This window comes from Cylas formicarius, unplaced genomic scaffold (assembly GCF_029955315.1).
Source record: "Cylas formicarius isolate icCylForm1 unplaced genomic scaffold, icCylForm1.1 PGA_scaffold_5__7_contigs__length_24384050, whole genome shotgun sequence".
NCBI classification, from domain to species: domain Eukaryota; kingdom Metazoa; phylum Arthropoda; class Insecta; order Coleoptera; family Brentidae; genus Cylas; species Cylas formicarius.
Window position 1 is genome coordinate 16,177,798 of NW_026844341.1, and position 19,614 is coordinate 16,197,411.

The following is a 19,614-nucleotide window of genomic DNA, read 5'->3' on the forward strand; positions in this document are numbered from 1 at the left end:
CTATCCAACCGTGGGACGGCGGGGAAGTGGATGGAGACAAAACAAGCCGGTCGGTCCACACATTTTTCTTTTTTAATTCCGCTAGTACAATACACGTCTATATCCGTTGATTTATAAATAAATTAAAAAAAAACTGTGTAGTTTCTTGGACCTGTGTTTTCTTCAAATTCTATTGGGTATTCGGTGTCTCGAAAACAAATAAAGTAACTTCTTTAAATATCTACTAACGTTTCGATCTTTTTCAAAGTATTCTTATTTTGACTAAGTGACATATAATATAACAATTGATGCCATTTGACGTTGCGTGAATATATTAAAAAGAAACAATTTGTCAGCGAATATTTTTTATGGGGATTGGAAAGCGCGTACGGATGTTTTCTATTAGCAAATGTGTTGGAAAATTTAATTTTGTTAGTTTGAAATTGAAGGATAAATTTTGTTGAGGCCTTTAGAATCGGTTTTGTAATTAATTGATTTTTTTGTTTTTTGAATTTCTGTACTTTCATAAAATTCTCTTTTTTTGGTGTTAGATTAGTTAGATTAATTAAATGTGTGTTTAGTGTTGAAGTATGACCAAAACAAATAAAACAATTCTTCATACCTATTGTGACAACACACATTTAATTTTCAAAAAGTTAAAAGCCTACTAACAGAACCTAACACCAAAAAAAGAGAACTTTATGAACTTATTGTAATTAAAAAAAAAAACAAAAAATCAATTACAAAACCGATTCTAAAGGACTCAACAAATATATCATTCAATTTTAAACTAACAAAATTAAATTATCCAAATATATTTGCTAATAGAAAACATCCGTACCTGGTTTGCATATTCGCTGACAAGTTATGTTTCTTTTTAATATATTAACGCAACGTCAAATGTCATCAATTGTTACATATGTCACTTATACAAAGTAAGAATATTTTGAAATTACGATCGAAACGTTAATTAATATTTAAGGGAATTACATTATTCGTTTTCGAGAGACCGAATACCCAATGGAATTCGAAGAAAATATACACAAGACGGTCCGAGAAACCACATCTATTAAAAATTCACATATCACTAGCAATATGGCCGCGCCGCGCCCAACCCGGCGAAAAAAAAAAGTGCAGCGCGCCAGCACTTACATACAAACACGCGCACGTCCAACGAAAAATATATATAAAACATTTACATAAGAAAAATAACAACAGCGTCCTTACTGCTGCGCAGGCGTCTCGCCGCTGTTTTTTATGACCGGCGCCGATTCGCGCCGGTTGCCGTAGCCGTCGCGGGGTCCCCCCCCAGGCTGCTGAGGCGCGCTGTCCCTTCTCGCGACGTTATCCACGTGGGACACGAACGTGGGGGTCGCGATAACGGGAAAGTCCTTCCTGATGGAGGTGAGCGCCTTGCTCACCCACGGGGGCCAGCTGTTGCGCGCGGCCGCGAGTTCCAGCTCCACGGAGCGGAGCCGGTGCGTGAGATTCTGGTTCCGACACTCCGCCTCCACGTGCGCGAGCTTCGTCTGCGCGAGCTCCAGCTCGAGCTCGCGAACCCGTTCGTCGAGGCTGGCTCCGTGTCCTGTGACGTCGTCGACGGCGCCGTCAAGGTGTGCCGAACACGTCGGACACTCGGCCACTTTCGCCTGCGAAACAAAAACCGAGATTTTTTGGCCCCGCCCCTCGTGACCGGAAGACCCGTACGGCCCTGCTAAGCTTAAAAGTGGTACTTCCATATTTTTCTCTCGAATTGAGTTAAGTGGTAATCGTAGGACATTTTTCATAGCTATAAAGTGGTAAATCGTTGAAAAAAAAAATGAACAAGATTGCAAGTTCGTAGCGCGTTGCGCGAAGCAGCTTTGTATTTCAAAAAGAAGCCGCTTTGCGAGTTATTGTCAAAAAAGGCACGCATTGTTTTTCGGATGTTTCGCCAAATCGATGTAATTATATTGTGCATACACCCAGTATAAAGAGTCTTTCACGTATCGCTAAACTTTAAAGCCGCGGCAAACTATAATAAATATAAAAATTTGTACAAATGATAGCGATTTCCAATGATATTTTTTCAAGTATCTCGCGCACCCCGTATGATACACGAAACCTGACAGTCTCTCTCGACATAATTCACCATACTGCTCGAACCAAATTATCTTATGTTTTATAATTTTTCATTTACGGCTAACAATTTAACCAACGAAAACGGAAATTTTCAGAGACTTTTTGATTTTTTGCCCACAATCGACCCAACCTGTACATTATTGAAAAAAAAATGGATATAGAGGTTACAGTTAAGTTTTTCTCAAAACCATGCAGTGCGCCGTAATAATCAATGACGTCATCGCGTCTTGACTGAACCCGAGGTATAGTATAGGTATATCCAAAATTTTCATATGCATTGTTTCAAATGTCTAGAGCAGCGTGTGTGATAGACGAAAAATGTAAACACAAAAATTGCAGCTCTTGATGCGGCCTTTGACACGAATGGCTATATTTATTACGTTTTTTGATTCACGGTTAATAATTTACTCTGGAAAAGAACAATTTTAGATTTTTGTCTATAATTGGAAAACCCTGTATACAATCGAAAAAATGCCTGAAATAAATGTTATAGCACTGGATTTTTCACGTCTGCTGGTTAAAGAATTTTGACGATCCGGTTAATGATTATGAAGAAAAGCATGTTTTTCTCGAAGCCAAAATAACAAAAAAATTGAAAATTAAAAAAAAATACTTTCTGAAATTTGATTGCGCCCAATTTCCAGTGTTTAAATGTGAACACGGACTTTTACTTCTCTGCTAAATTTGAAGTCGATATCTGCAAATTTAGCACAGATTTCTTATATAGAACAGAATATCGGGATCACCCTTTACAATATGTGAAAACCTTAAATACAAAAGTTTTAGCTATCTATACAAGCTATATCGTCATGCAAAAGAAACTAATACCTGGAACACCGTCTTTTAGTTATAGCCAATTTTCACTATTTTGGGTATCCATTTTTCAGTTTTTTTGGAAAACGCGGAACAACCTGTACATCCTTGAAAAGTAATAAAATTTTTCGGAGTCAAATCTTGTGCGTGAAGATTTTTTTCGGTTGCATCAACAGTTTTCGAGAAATGATTTTTTGTTAGACCCTTACAAACGCGATGTTTATTTTTTTTTAATACCCCCCAACCCCGCCAATTTCGATAGGTTCCATTACGGGGCCAAGCGTTACTCGCCTGCCAAATTTGAAGTCGATAGTTTCAATTTTCGTGATTCATAGGAACGTCGAAAAAACGCCGTTGGTACCAATGGAATCAGCGTCAAAAAATAAGGATTTCAATTTTTTTCTGTTTCTCCGTTCTCTGCGTCACGAGTTTTAATTCAATTTGACAGTCCACTAAGTACACAAGATATTTGAAAATGGCGGCGATCGGAGATTGGCCGCCATAATCAAAATAAAAAATTAAAAACCGCGTTTGCATGGATCTAAAAAAAATCATTTCTCGAAAACGGTGTACGAGATCGACAAAAATTGTGTATCAAAAGATCCGCAAGACCCAATGCTATAAACTTTTATTCTGGACAAATTTTAAAAATGTACAGGGTGTAATGAAAATTTACCAAAACTGGAAGACTGCGATTCAGAAGTCAATTTGTATGCACCGAAATATAGCTCGTGTAGCCAGCTAAAACTTTGGATTTACCTTTTGTACAGGGTGTTTGCGATATACCGTGCAATATTATAAAACGTAATGGGTGCCCTAAATTTGCAGCTGCCGACTTCAGATTTAGCAAAGAAGCAGAAGTTTTTTTTTAATTTTTGATTTTTTTTTGGGGTTATTTTAGTTTCCGTAAGTTTAGTTTAGTGAATTTTTGCTTTTGATTTTGTTTATTTTGACAAAACCTAACAATTCATATGTAGCACGTATTCATTATAACTCAATAAATACGTTTTTTGTTTCGTTTATTCTTACTCAGTAGACTACGTCTCAATTATTTACTGTCACCTGGTCACGGAGCGTATAATTTGAATGTATAATTTCTTATCTTGAAATTAACTTACCAAATCGTCAACGACCCATAGAAAGTAAATAATTCCTTATCTTAAAAGTGGTATCAGATTTTTTTTTTGCTAAGCTATGGAAAAAAAGTAATCTTCGTATTACAAAAATTTTAAGTTAAGGTATTTCGTGGGAGGAGGTTGGAAAATAGACTTAGCTTTAAAGTCAATTGTTTTCGTTCTACCTTTTGTGGATATCCCACTTTTACGGTTATCTGGGCAGTATACCGACCTTGAGACTGAGCAAGTCCCGTCGCGCGACCTGAAGCTGCGCGTCGAGCCGCTGCCTGACCGTCTTGTAGTCGGCGATGGCGCGTTCGCTCTTCCGTTTCGCGTCGTCCGCCTCGTCCACCTCGCGCTTGAGGATCTCCTTGAGCCGCGCGATTTCGCTCATCATCAGTCCTTTCTCCTCGTCCATGCGCGCGACGAGCGCCTTCAGTTTCTCCGCCTCGCCGGCCTCCTTCTCCTGCCGCTCCGCCGCCTCTGTACCCGAAGAGATTAACACCCAACCGTCTACCGAGAGATTTTGACATTTTCGCAATGAACGAAGACGAAACGTTTGACCTACCAACTCTTAACGGAGGCGTTTTTAAAAAAGAGACGAAAAAATTTGAAAAAACTCTTTCGACATTTTTGTGTCTACATTAAATGTACTACTTTCGCGACCACTCCTCGATTGTCTAGTCAAATTCGATCAAAATGTGTTATATAACAATTACCTATGATTATTTAATAACAATACAGTAGAGTTAGGATATTGTAAACCCGCCTATTGTGAAAACTCGGTTATAACGAACACTTTTTGAAATACAATCAAAAAGTCTCATAAGACAAATGTAAATTTTTACTCTTGTAGTGAACTTTCGGATACAGTGAACTAAATTTCGTCAAGATACATTTTCCATTTTTAATGGACTTTTTTGTGGGGTTCCCCCGGTAATTCCCAGGAGAAAAATTAAAATACATGGCACATTTCTTTTGTTATTGTTTTGATTGCAGTTGTGATTTAGATTTCGTGGAGAATATTGATTAGCATTAGATAAAAAGCATTAACGAAAAATACGATGTTATACAAAAAATTAAAAGTGGTATGAAACAAAGCGATATTTATTGTGAAATGAACTGTCTCCATTACTTGGAAAAAAGGTAGGATTCTAGTAGGATCAAGTGAACGCAAGGCTCAGAAAATAAGCTCATGAAGGCGTCAATAAGGGATTTTTACCAGTGGTTTACCCAAAGAAAATGTTGGCGGGACTGTACAGTGCTGCGTTGAGACCATTGAATGTGGATCACAATAGAATCCTTAAAGTGATTTACTAAAAGTATAAAACTAATTTTAAATATTTGAGGCCCACATTATACAATAGCGTTCCATTAAAAATCAGACTGATGAATAAAATAGGTAGTTTAAAAATGAAACTCGTAAATTTATATTTGAAAATAGGGAACTTTATTGTGCGTTGTTTTAAACTGTGGTTTATTTTATTTTTATTATTTTGTCGGATTAGTCGGGCGGGGACTGAACTGCATTAGGTTATGTTAGTTTATATAATAGGGTAAGAGGGTAGTATAAAGTGTTAACATAATTATTATCTTATTTTTAAGAAAGCGCATACGCATATTAAGTGTATGTAAAACTCCTTGAACTTGGAATTCCACAACTCTGTATGTACCTTCAATTGGAACTCAATGGTAATAAAAACATTTAATCTACTGCTTAATGAAATAAAGATAGTGAATCAGTTTCTAATAAATGGCTGTTTTTATAATCTTACTTATTGTTGGGACTTGTCGATTGACCATTTCTTAAATGACTAGTAAAAAAATGTTTTAAATAACACCTCGCAATTGTAGAGTGTTGCCTATCATTCTTTAATAATAACCTACAACCTTCTTCAAAGGATGTCCCAATTCAAGGTTATCTTACAGAATGTGCCCGTTAAATATTTTTTTGTTTCTTAATTTATACTGTTTTGGCTTTAGCTTTTTCAGTTTTCAGTAAAGTTTTTTGATTTGTCACGCAAATGCTAAATCAATCAAAGCAATCGCAACGCCAAATGACGCGCATTGAATAAATAAGGGAGATATTTGTTAACGTAAATAATACAAACAGACCAAATGCAAATTTCGTCTTTTTTCCATCAACTTGTATGTATAAAACGCATATGCTTATCTAAGCACGTGCCCTACATGATATTGGAAAAATTAAATTATCTTTGTTACTGCCAAAACATATAAGGCACGACTTCTCTTTAAAAGCATATTGTAGCGACATTCAAAATACGCGAAATCGACATCACCTTTCAAGTGCACAAAGTCGGCCTCGTATTTCTTGAGCCGCTTGACCTTGATGCTGCAGGCTAACTTGACGAGCTGCTTGGCCGCCTCCTCGGACCTGCACTTTTTCGGCAACGACACCCGGAAATACTTCAATATGCCCTCGAAGTCGAGCTGGAGCAGGTCCCTTTTGCACCACATCAACAGCGCGAGTGCCATCTGGAAGAGCGTGTCGATTCCTTGTAGGAGGAACACGTCTATGATCCGAAACACGAAGTAGAGGGGGAAGCGGGCGGTGAACAGGGTGAGGAACCACTGGGACGCGAACATGTGGGTCTCTATGCGGTGCTCCTCGAAGTGCGCGTAGAGCGGATTCAGGTGCTCCTCCATGAGCCGGTTTAATTGGTGGAGGCGCAGGTACAAATTGTCGAAACCGTCCTTGTAGAGGTCGCGTAGCCCGTAGTCGTACATGAGGCGTACCAGTACGCAAAAGGCCTGCTCTTCGGGCATCTAAGAGAGGAACGGTTAGCATTTCCTCACCTGGGTTCCGCGACCGCTAGCTTACGTGCAACAAGAGTGTCGCGGCCAAAAAACTCAGACCTTGACAGTACCCGACCTCGAGATCGTGAACCGCGTACGCTTTGCTCACGCGGTAAAGCGAATCCTGACCGAGGCCGCCGACCTCTTTGAAAAAGTCATGGGCTGGAAAGGTACGCGCGATATCCCTCTGTATCACGTTCTCGCAGCTGCATTCCTACCGCACGACGTACGACGATCGCTTAGAAAAGACTACTACCGTCCCGCGCCACCCGGTTACCTTGGTAATGAGTAGCCGGTAATTTTCCATCATCTCGGTGTTCTCCTCTGCGCCGGCGAGTCGCTGCCACACCTCCCCGCGCAATGCTTCCGGGATACCGAGCCTGACGAGACCGGCGAGCTGTTTCGGCCGCTGCCTCGTCTGCTTCCACTTGAGGAGGATGTCTGCCCAGCTCTCCAACACGTCTTCCGCGCAATCCTTGGAAACGAGCCCGGTGCCGCTGAGCAGCGGCTCGTCACCGTCTAAACTCGTTGCTGATTACGTTACGTCAACGACAACAACAAAAACGTGCCTGAGTTGTACTCCTCCTCCTTCGGGGTTAGAGTGTCTATGGAGGTGATACTGGGCGACGCGATAAGACTGGGCAGGTTCAGGTTTAGGTTGAGCAGCTTGCGGTCGAGCTCGCCTGACGTTTCCATGCTCAGAACTTCGTAGCGAGTATCAATTGAATCGCCGCAAACGACCTGTGCACAAATTCGAAACGGGACATTTGAACTACTCTCTCCGACGCGATGCCGCGCACGTACAAACCACAACTAAATCATTCAGACACTCGAAAACAGTCGAAGATAAGCGCGTTCCATCCTTTGTAGATAACAGGAAGCTCGTCAAACCGATAACCACGCAATAACAACATTCGCTGATAAAAAAATATAAGCGCTCACCTCCTTCAGATTGAGGTAGAACTCTTGCGTCAAGCTACGCCGCTGGAAGTACCAGAAATTGCGCTCGGGATGCGAGAAAATGCGCACGGGAGTCTCGACGAGGAAGCGGACGGGTTCCTGGATGCCCCGGATCACCAGGTCGACCGCGGCCGTCATGTACTGCTTAACTTCCTTGTTCGTCTCGACGTTTAATGGCGCAAACGAATCCTCGGTGGGGTCCCAGGCGGCCGCCACGGTCGTGCAGTTGTTTTCCGCCGACTGCTCGGTCTGCAACAATCGCTGTTTGTGACCCGAGAATGGCAACGGCCGATGGCGAACCATTTCGAGCAGCTGCATGTCCGAGTGTCTGACGTGCCGTCCGGCCGCGACGAGCACCCCGAAGCACCGGTCAATGACCAGCTGGGGCCCGTTATCGGACACCTGCCGGATACTAATCGATATCTGCTTCTCCAGATTCGTCCTCAGCCTGAAACCATTGCGGTCTTTGCCGACGGTCGAAAATGAACCCTGCAAATTCAAAATCGTAGCAGAAACGTCCATAGTCCCAGGTGGGCTGGTATTGCCTTGCCATCATCTTCTCTGATTTCGAGATTAACCTCGAAAACGTACACCAGGGTGCGGGCCTCGGGTACCGCGACAATCGAGGCTGACATTGCGTCGGCGACAGACGCTACCGAGCTGCTGAGCGATCGCGGAACCCTCTGGAACGCCTTCGCGAAACACGCTAAGAAGGAACGCCCAACCACTGTAAACCGCGCCTTCCGAAAGAGGTGTGAGGGTTACGATATTACCTGAGACCCGTGACACGGCCTCGACGATGTCGCAGCGAAATACGTGGCATTGAAATATGGCGGATTCCTGGGTATCGCCGTGCGACCATGTGAAGGCGAAACAGCTCGCCTCGCCGCTACCGACGGAGCCGCGCGCGTAGAACAGAATCCGGTGGATTTCGTACCTTGATATGACAGAGTTGGTGGAGGCGTCGTGCAACCTAGAGAGAAAACGTCGGAATACAGATATGCCACTTGGGACGACGATTAAACTAACACCACGATTCCTTGAGAAGACAGCGGAACTGAGATGGACACCTTGATGCCCTGTTCTAAGCTTTGCTCATTCAATATCGCCATATTCCTGTGGATCTCTGATTCGGACTTGGGAGCGTTGATCTGGGCCGCGCCCAAATATGTCACTCCCGAGAATATCGTGCATTCCTGATCAACATCTGAAACTGAGGTGCAAATAACGAGGGTAGGCGAACCATTCAACGTCAACAAACGCTCTTACTGCTGCTGTCATCATCATCGGAGCTTGGTTTCATCAAATCCTGCTTCTCAGTCGGCGACAGTTCCTGAGATAATGGGTCTTTGCCGAAATCGACGGGGCACCCGTAAAACGGGATTTTTTTTCCGTCGTCCACCGTCGTCGTCTCGTTCGTGTTACTGTCGGGCTCCATCAAGACTTCCGACAGCGCGTCCTTGAGCTCGTGCAAGCCTCCTCTAAAATCCAGCGTCGGCGTTTTGCTGCTGCCAGGCTTATCTGAGACGAAATCAAACTCCTCACTGGTCGCTAGAGATTCATTCGATTTGGCGCTCAGGCTATCCTCCATTCCGAATCCAAATTTGAAAATTATTTGAGGTCCGGTAAAAAATGCATTTTCTCGGTTCGACCAACGTCAACTCAAACTTTTGACTAATATTACGCGCGGGATTGCCTATGTGTTGATATGTCGTTCGCATTACATCGCGATACCGAAATTATTTGCCACCGATTTAATTGTTAACAATAAAATATGTCAAAACGTCGGATATCATGGATCGGATATTTAGACCGTGCATTGATAAGATTGGTCGGTCCTACTAGTCTGTGAATCCCTATCGATCAACATACCACGGACCTCTGGAACGGCTTTGACGTTTCTTTAACCTGGTTTTTTGCGTCAACAAAAATAGAGGGCCACTATATGGAACATTTATTCTTTACTTAACTTGAGTTATACGCAGCACAAATAAACACTGATAACGAATATGCGGCCTTATCGCAAATAGGTGCTGATAATTATGGACGAAAACGGTGAGAACCGCCGTGCAACTTCGCCACATATGTCTGTAAAAATCGACGTGAATGAAAACGAAGCTGACGAGGAAGTTGAGCAGCCCATTACGGACGTAACCGAAGAAAAAATCGCGTATCAGCAGCGGGTGATTGAGGAAACCTCCGAGACCCTCCGGTTTTTGGAGGAGAAATGCACGAGGCTAGAGCACTTCCAAAAGGAACTCGAATCCAAACTGGAGGCTGCCTTGAAACAGAAGGAGACTGCCGTGAAGGAGAAGGAAGTCATGGTGATTAAATACGCCGTGGGTGAAAAGAATGTAATACGGGAACAGCAACTAAGGGAGCAAGCGGAAAAGAAACAGAAAGAGTTGCAAAAGGAAAACGAGATTCTACAGCATAGGGTGCAAACCATGGTATCAGAGAAGGCCCGAATTTGCCAGATGTTGGACAACAAGTGCTACGAGTTGAAAGGCGCCCAGCAAGAGCTGGACAAGGCGAAAACCGACCTGACTGCTTTGGAGACTCAGATAAAATGGTCGCAGAATAGTCTTAAGTCGGAGATGGAGGCCCACAAGGAGTGCCAGGCGAAGGTCGACGCGCTAACGAAAAAGGTGCAAAACTCGGCGGAGCAAATCGACGAGGCCAAAAAAAACGCTGAGGACACCATCAAGAGTTTCATGACCTCGCAAGATAACCGCGCGTATGCTTTGGACCAACAGGTCAAGGAGATGCAGGCGTCCTTGATTCTCTTCAAGCACGAAAAGGCGGATAAGGAGGAGCAAATCAAAACGTTGCGACACGAACTCGAACGGGCGCAAACCAAACAAAAAGAAACGATCTACGAGAACAACGGCCTTTCGCAAAAGGTGCAGCAGTTGGAAAGGGAGCGTCTGGACGTCGAGCAGAAGCTGAGCGAACTGCGATGCTGCTCCGACCAGCAACGCCAAGACGCAGCCGATTTACAGACCAAGAGCGTCCAGCTGGAGCAACTGAGACTCCAGCTGAAGCAGTAAGAGGCGTGTCACGTTTTAAATTTCGCGCTTAATTGCAAGGGGCGTGATTTTCAGCGAACAAGACCAGCGGTCGGCCTCCAACGATCAAATCGGTCTACTCAAACTGCGAAATCAGGAACTGGAGCAGGACATGGAGGCGTGTCGAGTGAGGGAGGCGGAGTTGCTCTTGTTCACCCAGCAGCTCACCGACAAGAACGTCAGGTTACAGTCGGAATTCTCGGCGCTGGAAACGAAGGTGCGAGAGTTAACTGGGGAGCAGACGGCGCTCAAGAGACGTTTTAAGGAACAAGAGACGAAGACGCAGCTACTGGCCGCTTCCGGTGCCGAAGAAAAGGCGAGATATGTTGAGGAGATCGAGATGATGAGGGCCAAGATCGAGGAGCAATCGCAGCAGCTCCAGCGCGCCGTGCAGGAGGCGGAAGATCAGAAAGGGGAGAAGGTAGTCGTGAAGAGGAAACTGGAACACTCGCTGAGGGTAACGTTCGGTGAAAGCCGAATGTGGGTGGACCGTCTAATTTTTCGAGATTTAAGGAGGTGACCAGGGAGCTGCAGCACTATCGAAAGAAGGCGGAGCGGGGCGACGCGGACCGTCCTGCCAGTGCGTCCCCTTCGCCGAGCACCGACGGCCGGTCCTCCGACAGCGATCACACGCCCGACCGTCAGGCCTTGATCGAGCACATCGTCAAGCTGCAGCGGATCAGCGCCAAAAAGTCGGAAAAGATCGACTTCCTCGAGGAGCACGTCGCGAGCCTCGTAGCCGAGGTCCAGGCCAAAGCCAAGCTGCTGCAAGCCTACGCGCTGCGCGAACCGTCCGGAACGATGACGTCAAACGCGACCGACAAAAACAAGGTAAAACTGTGTCATTGGGGGGCGATCTAGCGGAGTTATAATCGATTCGCTTTTGTTTCGGCCGCCGCGCAGACTAGAGTGTGGTGAGTAGGGGGCGCTCGCGAGCGTTACGTGTAACTTTTTTGTTTTCCGGTTGCTCAGGCGACGTTAGCGCAGCTCGGCGGGATCATGGCGTCCGTGTACGGCTCCCGGGTGGCCGACGACACGCTCACCCTAGAACTGTCGCTGGACATCAACCGGAAGCTTCAGGCGGTGCTGGAAGATGCGCTCTTGAAAAACATCACGCTCCGGGAGAGCGTGGATACCCTGGGAAAGGAGATCGACCGGCTCAACGGCCATAAGTCACCCACGTGACGCCTCGCCTTCCCCCCTTTTCCCAATCCTTGCGATCTCATTAGATTTAATAACCCATTGTGAGAAATAAACCCGACTTTATTATTATCAAACGATATCGTCGCTCATTTCCGCCGTGTCCCTCGCCACCTCCTCATAATCCCGCTCGAGGGCTGCGAGGTCCTCTCGCGCCACCGTAAACTCCGCCTCTTCCATGCCTTCGCCGAGGTACCAGTGTACGAACGCCCTCTTGGCATACATGAGATCGAACTTTTTGTTCAACTTGTTCCAAGCGGACTCGATGGCGGTGGTGTTGGACAGCATGCAGACGGCTCGTTGGACGCCAGCGAGGTCGCCGCCGCTGACCGCCGTCGGCGCTCGATAATTAATGCCCACTTTGAAACCGGTGGGGCACCAGTCGACGAACCGCACCCCGCTCTTGGATTTCATCTGCGCGATGGATACGTTCACGTCCTTGGGCACGACGTCGCCGCGGTAGAGCAAGCAACATGCCATATACTTGCCGCGGGTGGGGTCGCATTTCACCATCTGGTTGGTCGGCTCGAACAGATCCGCCGTGATCTCCGCGACGGACATGCCCTCGTGGTACGCCTTCTCCGACGAGACGACCGGCGCGTAAGATGCGAGCGGGAAATGGATCCTCGGGTACGGTACCTGCGTAACGTGCGCGAGTGTGAGAACGACGACCGACCACGCCTACTACGTTTGAGCGACCATTTGCAGGAAGGCAGTTAGTTAATGTTTGGTTTTCATTTTATTCTTTGTTTGGGTTTTTGAGTTTTCTAAAATAAATCTATAACTTATTTATTGACCTGGAGTACAGCACCAAGCAATAATTCTTGTAATTTTTCAAAGGAACTTAGAATACTATTCACAAAACTTCTGGATTCCTCCTGCGTCGGTTTATGTTGGATCAAACTTGCTGACGTTTCGCCAATCATTGAAAATTATCGACCTATATCTCTCCTTCCAATTGTTTCAAATATTGACGAATGTAAATCATCTGTGATAGTAACATTAATAAAGTATTTGTATCATCCTGTTGGCTTCTTCAGAGCTTAACAGAAACTGGTTCGCATTCTACTCTGTACCTGCTTTTATATTGTTTGAGCTAAATGAGAGGCATAAACACCATCTCGGATGACTGATTCCAAATTTATGGAAGCCTTTGAGAAGGCTCTCGACACCTTCCATTTAAAACCAAAATTAGGGAAACGATACGTCGATGATACTTTTGTTACTTGGCCTCATGGTCAAGAATCCCTAATAGATTTTCTAAGACATTTAAACTCTATACACCCAAACAAACGTTTATCCATTGAAATAGAAACTAATAACAACCTACCATTCTTAGATATTCTTATCTTTTTATAAATCTTCGTGAAATTTTAACTAAGCAACGGTTGCTTAATTTATTCTATGTGAAAGTGGAGTCCCGATTATGTTATGGGATCAATTTGTGGGGAGCATCTGTAAATGCCGATAAAGTATTTTTGGTAAAATGGTTTTACCATTGAAATAGAAACAATTAACAAGCTCCCATTCTTAGATATTCTTATCAATAGAAAATCAGACCTAACATTGGGTCATTGTATTTACAGAAAACCTACGCACACAGACCGATACCTTAATGCATTGTCACATCACCATCCGGCCCAAAAATCATCGGTTATCAACTCTCATGTTTACAGAGCCGTAAAACTATCTTAGCCAGAGTAATTGAACCCACAATTAAAACACCTTACCTCTGCTCTTCTCTCCAATAACAATGAAACCAAAAGCAATGCCACACTTGTTACTGTTGTCCTTCCTTGTATTCAAAACATCACTGACCACATATCAAAAGCTCTAAAGAAATATAACCTCAGAACCAGATTTACCACTTGTCCAAAAATCTCTCAACATCTTTGAATCGCCAATGACAAAATTCCATTGGATATGCCAGGAGTTTACAGCCTTCCATGCATATGCGCCAAAGAATACATTGGAGAGACCGGACGAAAAATATCAACTACGCTCAAAGAACATGAAAGACTAAGACAAATAAACTCGTCAGCAATTACCGAACACAATCACGAAACCGGTCATAAAAATTTTATTCGATAAAACTAAAAGTCTTGTATGTAATCAATTCTTCTACCAACGAAAAATCCGAGAGTCTATATAAATCTATAAGCAACCCAACAATCTTAACCGCGACTCAGGTCTTTACCTGTCACCGATATTGTAATCAGTCATCCGAGACGGTGTTTACGCCGCTCATTTAGCTCCGCCCCCCTCAAACAATATAAAAGCAGGTAAAGCCAAGAAGCAAAACGTTAGCTAATTCGATTCAACAAAAACCGACGAAGGAGGAATCCAGAAGTTTTATAAATAGTAGGGAGGAAGACCATCAAATTGAGATAGAGTTAGTTAAGTTTCGTAAAAGAAAACGTGTACGAGTAATTTGATCCTTTCGCTTTCGCGACTTTTTGCCGTGCCACCTGCGGTCAAATTCTGTTCCGCGCGGTAAAGACCAAAATATACGGAACCACTAAGTCGCCACAGAATTTCCTCCGTCGGGCGTCCTAACTTACCAGATTGGTCTGGAATTCGGTGAGGTCGACGTTGAGCGCGCCGTCGAATCTCAGAGACGCAGTGATCGATGACACGACCTGACTAATTAGTCGATTAAGGTTGACGTAATCGGGCCGTTCGATGCCGAGCTTCCTGCGGCAAATGTCGTAGATGGCCTCGTTGTCGACCATGAACGCGCAGTCGGAGTGCTCCAGGGTCGCGTGGGTGGTGAGGATCGAGTTGTAAGGCTCGACGACCGCGGTGCAGATCTGCGCAATTCGCGGCGCTTTATGCAGGGCTAGAGACGCGGGCGGAGAGCTCACTTGGGGTGCCGGATATACGACAAACTCCAGCTTGCTCTTTTTGCCAAAATCCTGCGAAAGCTTCTCCATGAGGAGGGAACTGAAGCCGGAGCCGGTACCGCCTCCGAAGGAGTGAAACACCAGGAATCCCTGCAGGCCGGAGCAGTTCTCCGCGAGCTTGTAGAGGCGCTCCATCACGTTGCCCAGCATGTCCTTGCCGATACTGCAGTGTCCGCGCGCGTAATTGTTCGCCGCGTCTTCTTTGCCCGTGATCAGTTGCTCGGGATGATAAAGTTTCTTGTAAGGGCCGGTCCTGACCTCGTCTGCCGACGTTGCGCGTCGACAAACATCACGAGCCACCAAATGTGAGCGCATACGTACCGACAACTGTGGGCTCGAGGTCCACCATCACCGCTCTAGGTACCAGTTTACCGTTCTCCACTTCGGAAAAGAAGGTGCCGTAGCAGTTATCGAGGTTCTTCGACGGGGCAATAATCGTACCGTCGGGACGGATGCCGTGCTCTAGGCAATACAGCTCCCATGTGGAATTGCCGATCTGCACCCCGGCTTGGCCGATATGAACCGATATGCATTCCCTCTAACGGCGACAATTTTAACGGGATATTGAGAGCCTTTCGCGCACATGCCTACCATTTTTTATAAAACTGGAATTTTTGTCCGGATCGCCGCTGCTACACAGTAATTTCGCGTTACTATTTAAATTTGAAGTTTGTCATTTAAAACTCTCCTGAGCACTAGATTTAACGACTTTGCGCTAAAAAATTTACGAGCCCGGCCCTGACCCGCCACAGACCGGAAATAAACCACCGTCGCTGTCACAACAAATAAGTTGGGTTAGGCGTTAACTGTCATGTCATAGATGAGAAGCAAATGTAAAATATGTGGGAGTTGTTTCGCAGCTACGTAGATAAATCGTCGAAATAGCGAGCGGGGCAGTGCGATGGACCAATCGCCCCCGATAAAACCCCCTCGGGGGGTGAAACCCGTAAAGGAAACGGTAACTCGGCCTGTTGTAGGTTAGGTCTCGATGACCAAATTTCGTTTCAGAGCGGCCTCTTAATGTCCGTTATCCGCACTTTATCGGCCAGCGAGACCAACGAGCAGCGGGACCGGGAAAAGGCGAAACTCGAGGCGGATTTCAAATTGTGCGATCGGAAATTGGACGAACTCGTGTCCCAGCACGAGAACGACCTCAAAAAGGTACCGCTCGGGCTTCGGTCGCGCCTTTTTTCTTTAAACGGAGCTTTCGTAGGTGATGCACATTTTCGGGCGAATATCGCAGTCGGTAACCGAGAACAGGGAGAAAATCCGAAAAGTCCGGGAAACGTTGCAAGATTGCAAGAAGAAATTGCGATGTAAACGGGACGAGCTGAAGAATTTGTGGACAGAAGGGTTGGAGTACAAAAACATGCTACAGCTTTTAAATGAAATGTAGGTGACGAAAATTTCACGAGAGCGTGTTTGACGATCTACATTTTAGCGAGAAATTGAATGAAGTACCTAGTCAGTTTGCGAGTCATTTGAGCCACAAACGGTACCTGCACGCCACCAAACTTTTGGTGGAGGCGGTGGCCTTAGGCCGCGATCGCCTAATCGATGTCGACAGTGTGAAGGAGCTCTGCCTGGATTTGGAACAAAAAAAGGAAGTAAGAACCTAATGGAACAGTTCTCTCAGTTGGTACTTTATCTTTTCCACAGCAACTTCATGTGGAACTGGTTGCCGAATTGAAACAGCTTTTGTATACCAAGCCATCCCAGCATATTTTAACACTGAGACGGCAGGGGTCTGGCCGGGACGGATTCCTGATCAATTCTCCCTTAAGAAGAAGCGGCAAAGGAAGATTGTCCGGCAGAACCCGGTCCAAGGTCGCCAGGAACCTAATGGAAGACATCGCGAGGGAAAACAGGGATTTGTTCAGTGACAATGTAGATCTGGACAACGATTTGGACTTGTCAATCAACGAGGAAAATCCCAAACACTACATGGCAATAATAGTTAAGAGCCTGTGCCTATTGGAAAAGTTGCCTTACTCGATCGATGTAAGCGCCCTTGTAAAAAAATAAATTATTACATACCCTTTAAAGCCAAGACAAAAAGTACAAAACAAATTTTATGTGTAATTTTTACAGAAATGATGAAAAAGAAAATTTTTTTTTGTCGGTTTCTTGTCTTTTGAATATTGCTATGAACCGTGACGACACACGTAAGCTTATAAGAAATGGCACTGATCCGACGCCAGTATCCATCTTTTATTATGCGATTTTCGACTGGTTTTTCTACCTTGCTATGCAACCCACTGGCCATTTTTTTTTAATGTGGGTTATTTCGGGCCCTTCAAGTTCGATTTTTACTAGGAAATCGCCAGAGACATGCAAATATCGCTAACCCAAATCGTACAAAAATCGACGCAGCACGTCATAGACTACGCGGAAGGAATCGATTCCAAGCTGGCGTTGAAGGAGTTGGTCAACATACTGTTTGATCAGTTCAAGGAGGCCTCGGACGCGCACGGCACCTTCTTAAAGTGGGTCGACAAGGCGATCGCCGCCCACAAAGTAACCTTCAAGCCTTACACTCTACAATACTACTGGTCGCAAATCCAAGTCGTGGTATGTATTGGCCCCGCCTCGTATTACGTCGAGATTCTCCGTGACCTAACTTTCAGCTCCAGACGTTCCTCAACGATTACATGGACTTGCAAAACATGACGACCGATTTGCAAATCAACGCGATCCCCGAGAACACCGACATTTCCTTGTACTTCTCGCGCAGAAAGCAACAAAGGTAGGCGTGGTTTCTATGCGCGGAACTTACTTCAATCCGGGTGTTCCAGCAAGAAGAAGACTCTGTTCAAATTCGAAGGCTCCTCGAGTGCCCTGACCCTCAGCAGCGCATTAAAGTCGACCAAGAAGGATAAAGTGCTGATATGCAGGCCGCACCCCAACAACATACTGGTGCTCTTCGTGCCGCTGATGTGTTTCATCGAGGACGTGGAGCAGCTTTTGGGCGTGGCCCACGGCACGTGCGCCCTCTACAAGTACGTGACGATGCACGTGTCCAACGTTTACTTGAAACGCAAGTCGGATGAAATCGTCGAGCAAGTGGAGGCTGCTTTCAAGGCCGCGGACGCGTGGAAGACCACCGTCCTGCTCGATTTGTCGGCGGACTACAAGCCGCTGTTGACGGTAAGACTCGCGCGCCCTCTTTCACGTAAGCAACGCTCAAATTTCAGAGTACCGTCAGCGTGGAGAGATGTATAAGAGAGTGGAAGGCGGTATTGCAAGCGCTGCCGCTGTATAGCGAAAAGATCGCCGAATACTCGGTGAAAGCGCTCAGAGAGTACAAAGAAACGTGTTACGCCGCGTACCAGGGCCTGGTGCAGCCGCACTCCGAGGACAAACGGATATGCAGCGCCGCGTGGCTCAAAGACGAGGATATCAACCGGTTTTTAAAGTAAGACGACAGGGTAAAGCTCCGCCTACTGTACCCGGCAGTGATTTTCGACCGCAGGTCGTTACCCAACTGGCTGAACCTCAAGGCCCAGCAGGAGTCGCACGCGCGCAGCGAGCGCAGCCGCAGGGTGCTGCGCGACCAGCCCTCGGAGGAGGAGAGCCCCGAGGATGTGCGAATGAGGAACCGGAAAGAGGCCGAAATTCTGGCGAGCAATCTGGGCGAAGGGGGCGTGTCTGCAGCGGAAATTTTATCGGACATGTCGCTGCTCAAGGAACTCGCCACGTTGCAGGAGAGTATGGTACAGGGTAAACGGGACGTGGCCGACGTATATTTGATCGCACGTCATCGCAGGAATGGTTTTCGGTGAGGATGCTGCAGTACACCAGCGACTTCCGGATCGAGCCGTCGCGACTATCGCCGCACAGAGCCGAGAACTCGCACGGCGATGTCGCCCCGCCCGTCTCGGCCACCACGCTCCACCACCTCACCGGTATCGCGCAGGAATTCGACGAACTTGCCAACACGTGCCTGCTCCTGTTGCATTTAGAGGTTAGGGTACAGTGCTTCCATTACCTGCTCGCGCAGACGCACCACAACAAAGAGACGCACGAGCCGGACCCGAAGGTGCTCGAGCTAAGCCGCGTGCTCGCCAACGTCGACGAGGCGATGACCTCGAGCCTGCACCCTCGAAAATGCAAGGTAAAACGAGTACCGGTTCCGCCGGCAAAGTCACCGAGCCCGTTCCGTTTCGCAGTACATCTTCGAGGGTCTCGGCCACCTCATAGCGAAAATATTGATCAGTTCCGCGCAGTACATGCAAGGCATCGACGACGCGGGCATCCAGCGTATGTGCCGCAACATATTCGCGTTGCAGCAAACGCTGACCAACATCACGATGACGCGGGAGGTGGCCCTCGACCATGCCCGTCACTACTTCGAGCTATTTTTCCTCGCGCCCGAGGAGATCCTCAACGGGATAGTGGACAAGGGGCCCGAGTTTTCGGAGCTCGAGTACATGAACGCGCTCCAGCTACTCAACAGGAGCCGTCAGGGAGCCGGGAGTTCGGTGACCGTTCATCTCGAGCGTCTGTCCGACATACTGGGAGAAGTGGGCGTTACCGTTTAGTCGGTCACAGTTCAAACAAAGAGAGATACATAGCGTTATATTTATTGCCGCGTCGCAGTGCAGCGCCCGCGACGTAGTTGTTTCGAAAAATATTTTT

General features: G+C 46.1%; 4 protein-coding genes across 10 annotated transcripts; 2 read left to right on the plus strand and 2 right to left on the minus strand.

The window, feature by feature from the left end:
* Positions 1-53: 53 nt before the first annotated feature.
* Positions 54-9,604, minus strand: LOC132701672 (rab GTPase-activating protein 1-like). Of its 5 annotated transcripts, XM_060669776.1 has the most exons (12): positions 9,075-9,603; positions 8,835-9,018; positions 8,579-8,778; positions 8,351-8,511; positions 8,106-8,294; positions 7,788-8,054; positions 7,415-7,586; positions 7,123-7,364; positions 6,871-7,059; positions 6,329-6,815; positions 4,261-4,541; positions 57-1,628 (listed from the first exon to the last, which is right to left on the minus strand). In XM_060669776.1, exons 1-12 carry the CDS (start codon positions 9,394-9,396, stop codon positions 1,203-1,205), a joined length of 3,120 nt encoding a protein of 1,039 aa, XP_060525759.1. In that variant the 5' UTR covers positions 9,397-9,603; the 3' UTR covers positions 57-1,202. The 5 variants fall into 5 exon arrangements, with proteins under 5 accessions (XP_060525756.1, XP_060525757.1, XP_060525760.1 ...); XM_060669773.1 differs by having other exon boundaries at positions 54-1,628; positions 7,788-8,294; positions 9,075-9,604; XM_060669774.1 differs by having other exon boundaries at positions 55-1,628; positions 7,788-8,294; positions 8,835-9,012; positions 9,075-9,604.
* Positions 9,605-9,708: 104 nt separating this feature from the next.
* Positions 9,709-12,197, plus strand: LOC132701674 (coiled-coil domain-containing protein 186). 2 transcript variants are annotated; one of them, XM_060669781.1, is made up of 5 exons: positions 9,709-10,851; positions 10,910-11,330; positions 11,387-11,704; positions 11,777-11,787; positions 11,846-11,985. In XM_060669781.1, the coding sequence occupies exons 1-5, from the start codon at positions 9,848-9,850 to the stop codon at positions 11,853-11,855; spliced, it is 1,764 nt and encodes a 587-aa protein (XP_060525764.1). In that variant the 5' UTR covers positions 9,709-9,847; the 3' UTR covers positions 11,856-11,985. The 2 variants fall into 2 exon arrangements, with proteins under 2 accessions (XP_060525764.1, XP_060525763.1); XM_060669780.1 differs by lacking the exon at positions 11,777-11,787 and having other exon boundaries at positions 9,710-10,851; positions 11,846-12,197.
* Positions 12,146-15,682, minus strand: LOC132701677 (tubulin alpha-4 chain-like). Of its 2 annotated transcripts, XM_060669785.1 has the most exons (5): positions 15,568-15,682; positions 15,298-15,514; positions 14,938-15,239; positions 14,635-14,883; positions 12,146-12,712 (listed from the first exon to the last, which is right to left on the minus strand). In XM_060669785.1, the coding sequence occupies exons 1-5, from the start codon at positions 15,568-15,570 to the stop codon at positions 12,146-12,148; spliced, it is 1,338 nt and encodes a 445-aa protein (XP_060525768.1). In that variant the 5' UTR covers positions 15,571-15,682. The 2 variants fall into 2 exon arrangements, with proteins under 2 accessions (XP_060525768.1, XP_060525767.1); XM_060669784.1 differs by having other exon boundaries at positions 14,635-15,239.
* A 58-nt stretch (positions 15,683-15,740) lies between these two features.
* Positions 15,741-19,541, plus strand: LOC132701673 (exocyst complex component 4). Its single transcript, XM_060669779.1, has 12 exons — positions 15,741-15,934; positions 15,985-16,137; positions 16,190-16,368; positions 16,418-16,583; positions 16,636-16,977; positions 17,293-17,547; positions 17,604-17,722; positions 17,772-18,123; positions 18,171-18,391; positions 18,449-18,689; positions 18,743-19,090; positions 19,146-19,541. The coding sequence occupies exons 1-12, from the start codon at positions 15,878-15,880 to the stop codon at positions 19,515-19,517; spliced, it is 2,805 nt and encodes a 934-aa protein (XP_060525762.1). The 5' UTR covers positions 15,741-15,877; the 3' UTR covers positions 19,518-19,541.
* Positions 19,542-19,614: the final 73 nt, after the last annotated feature.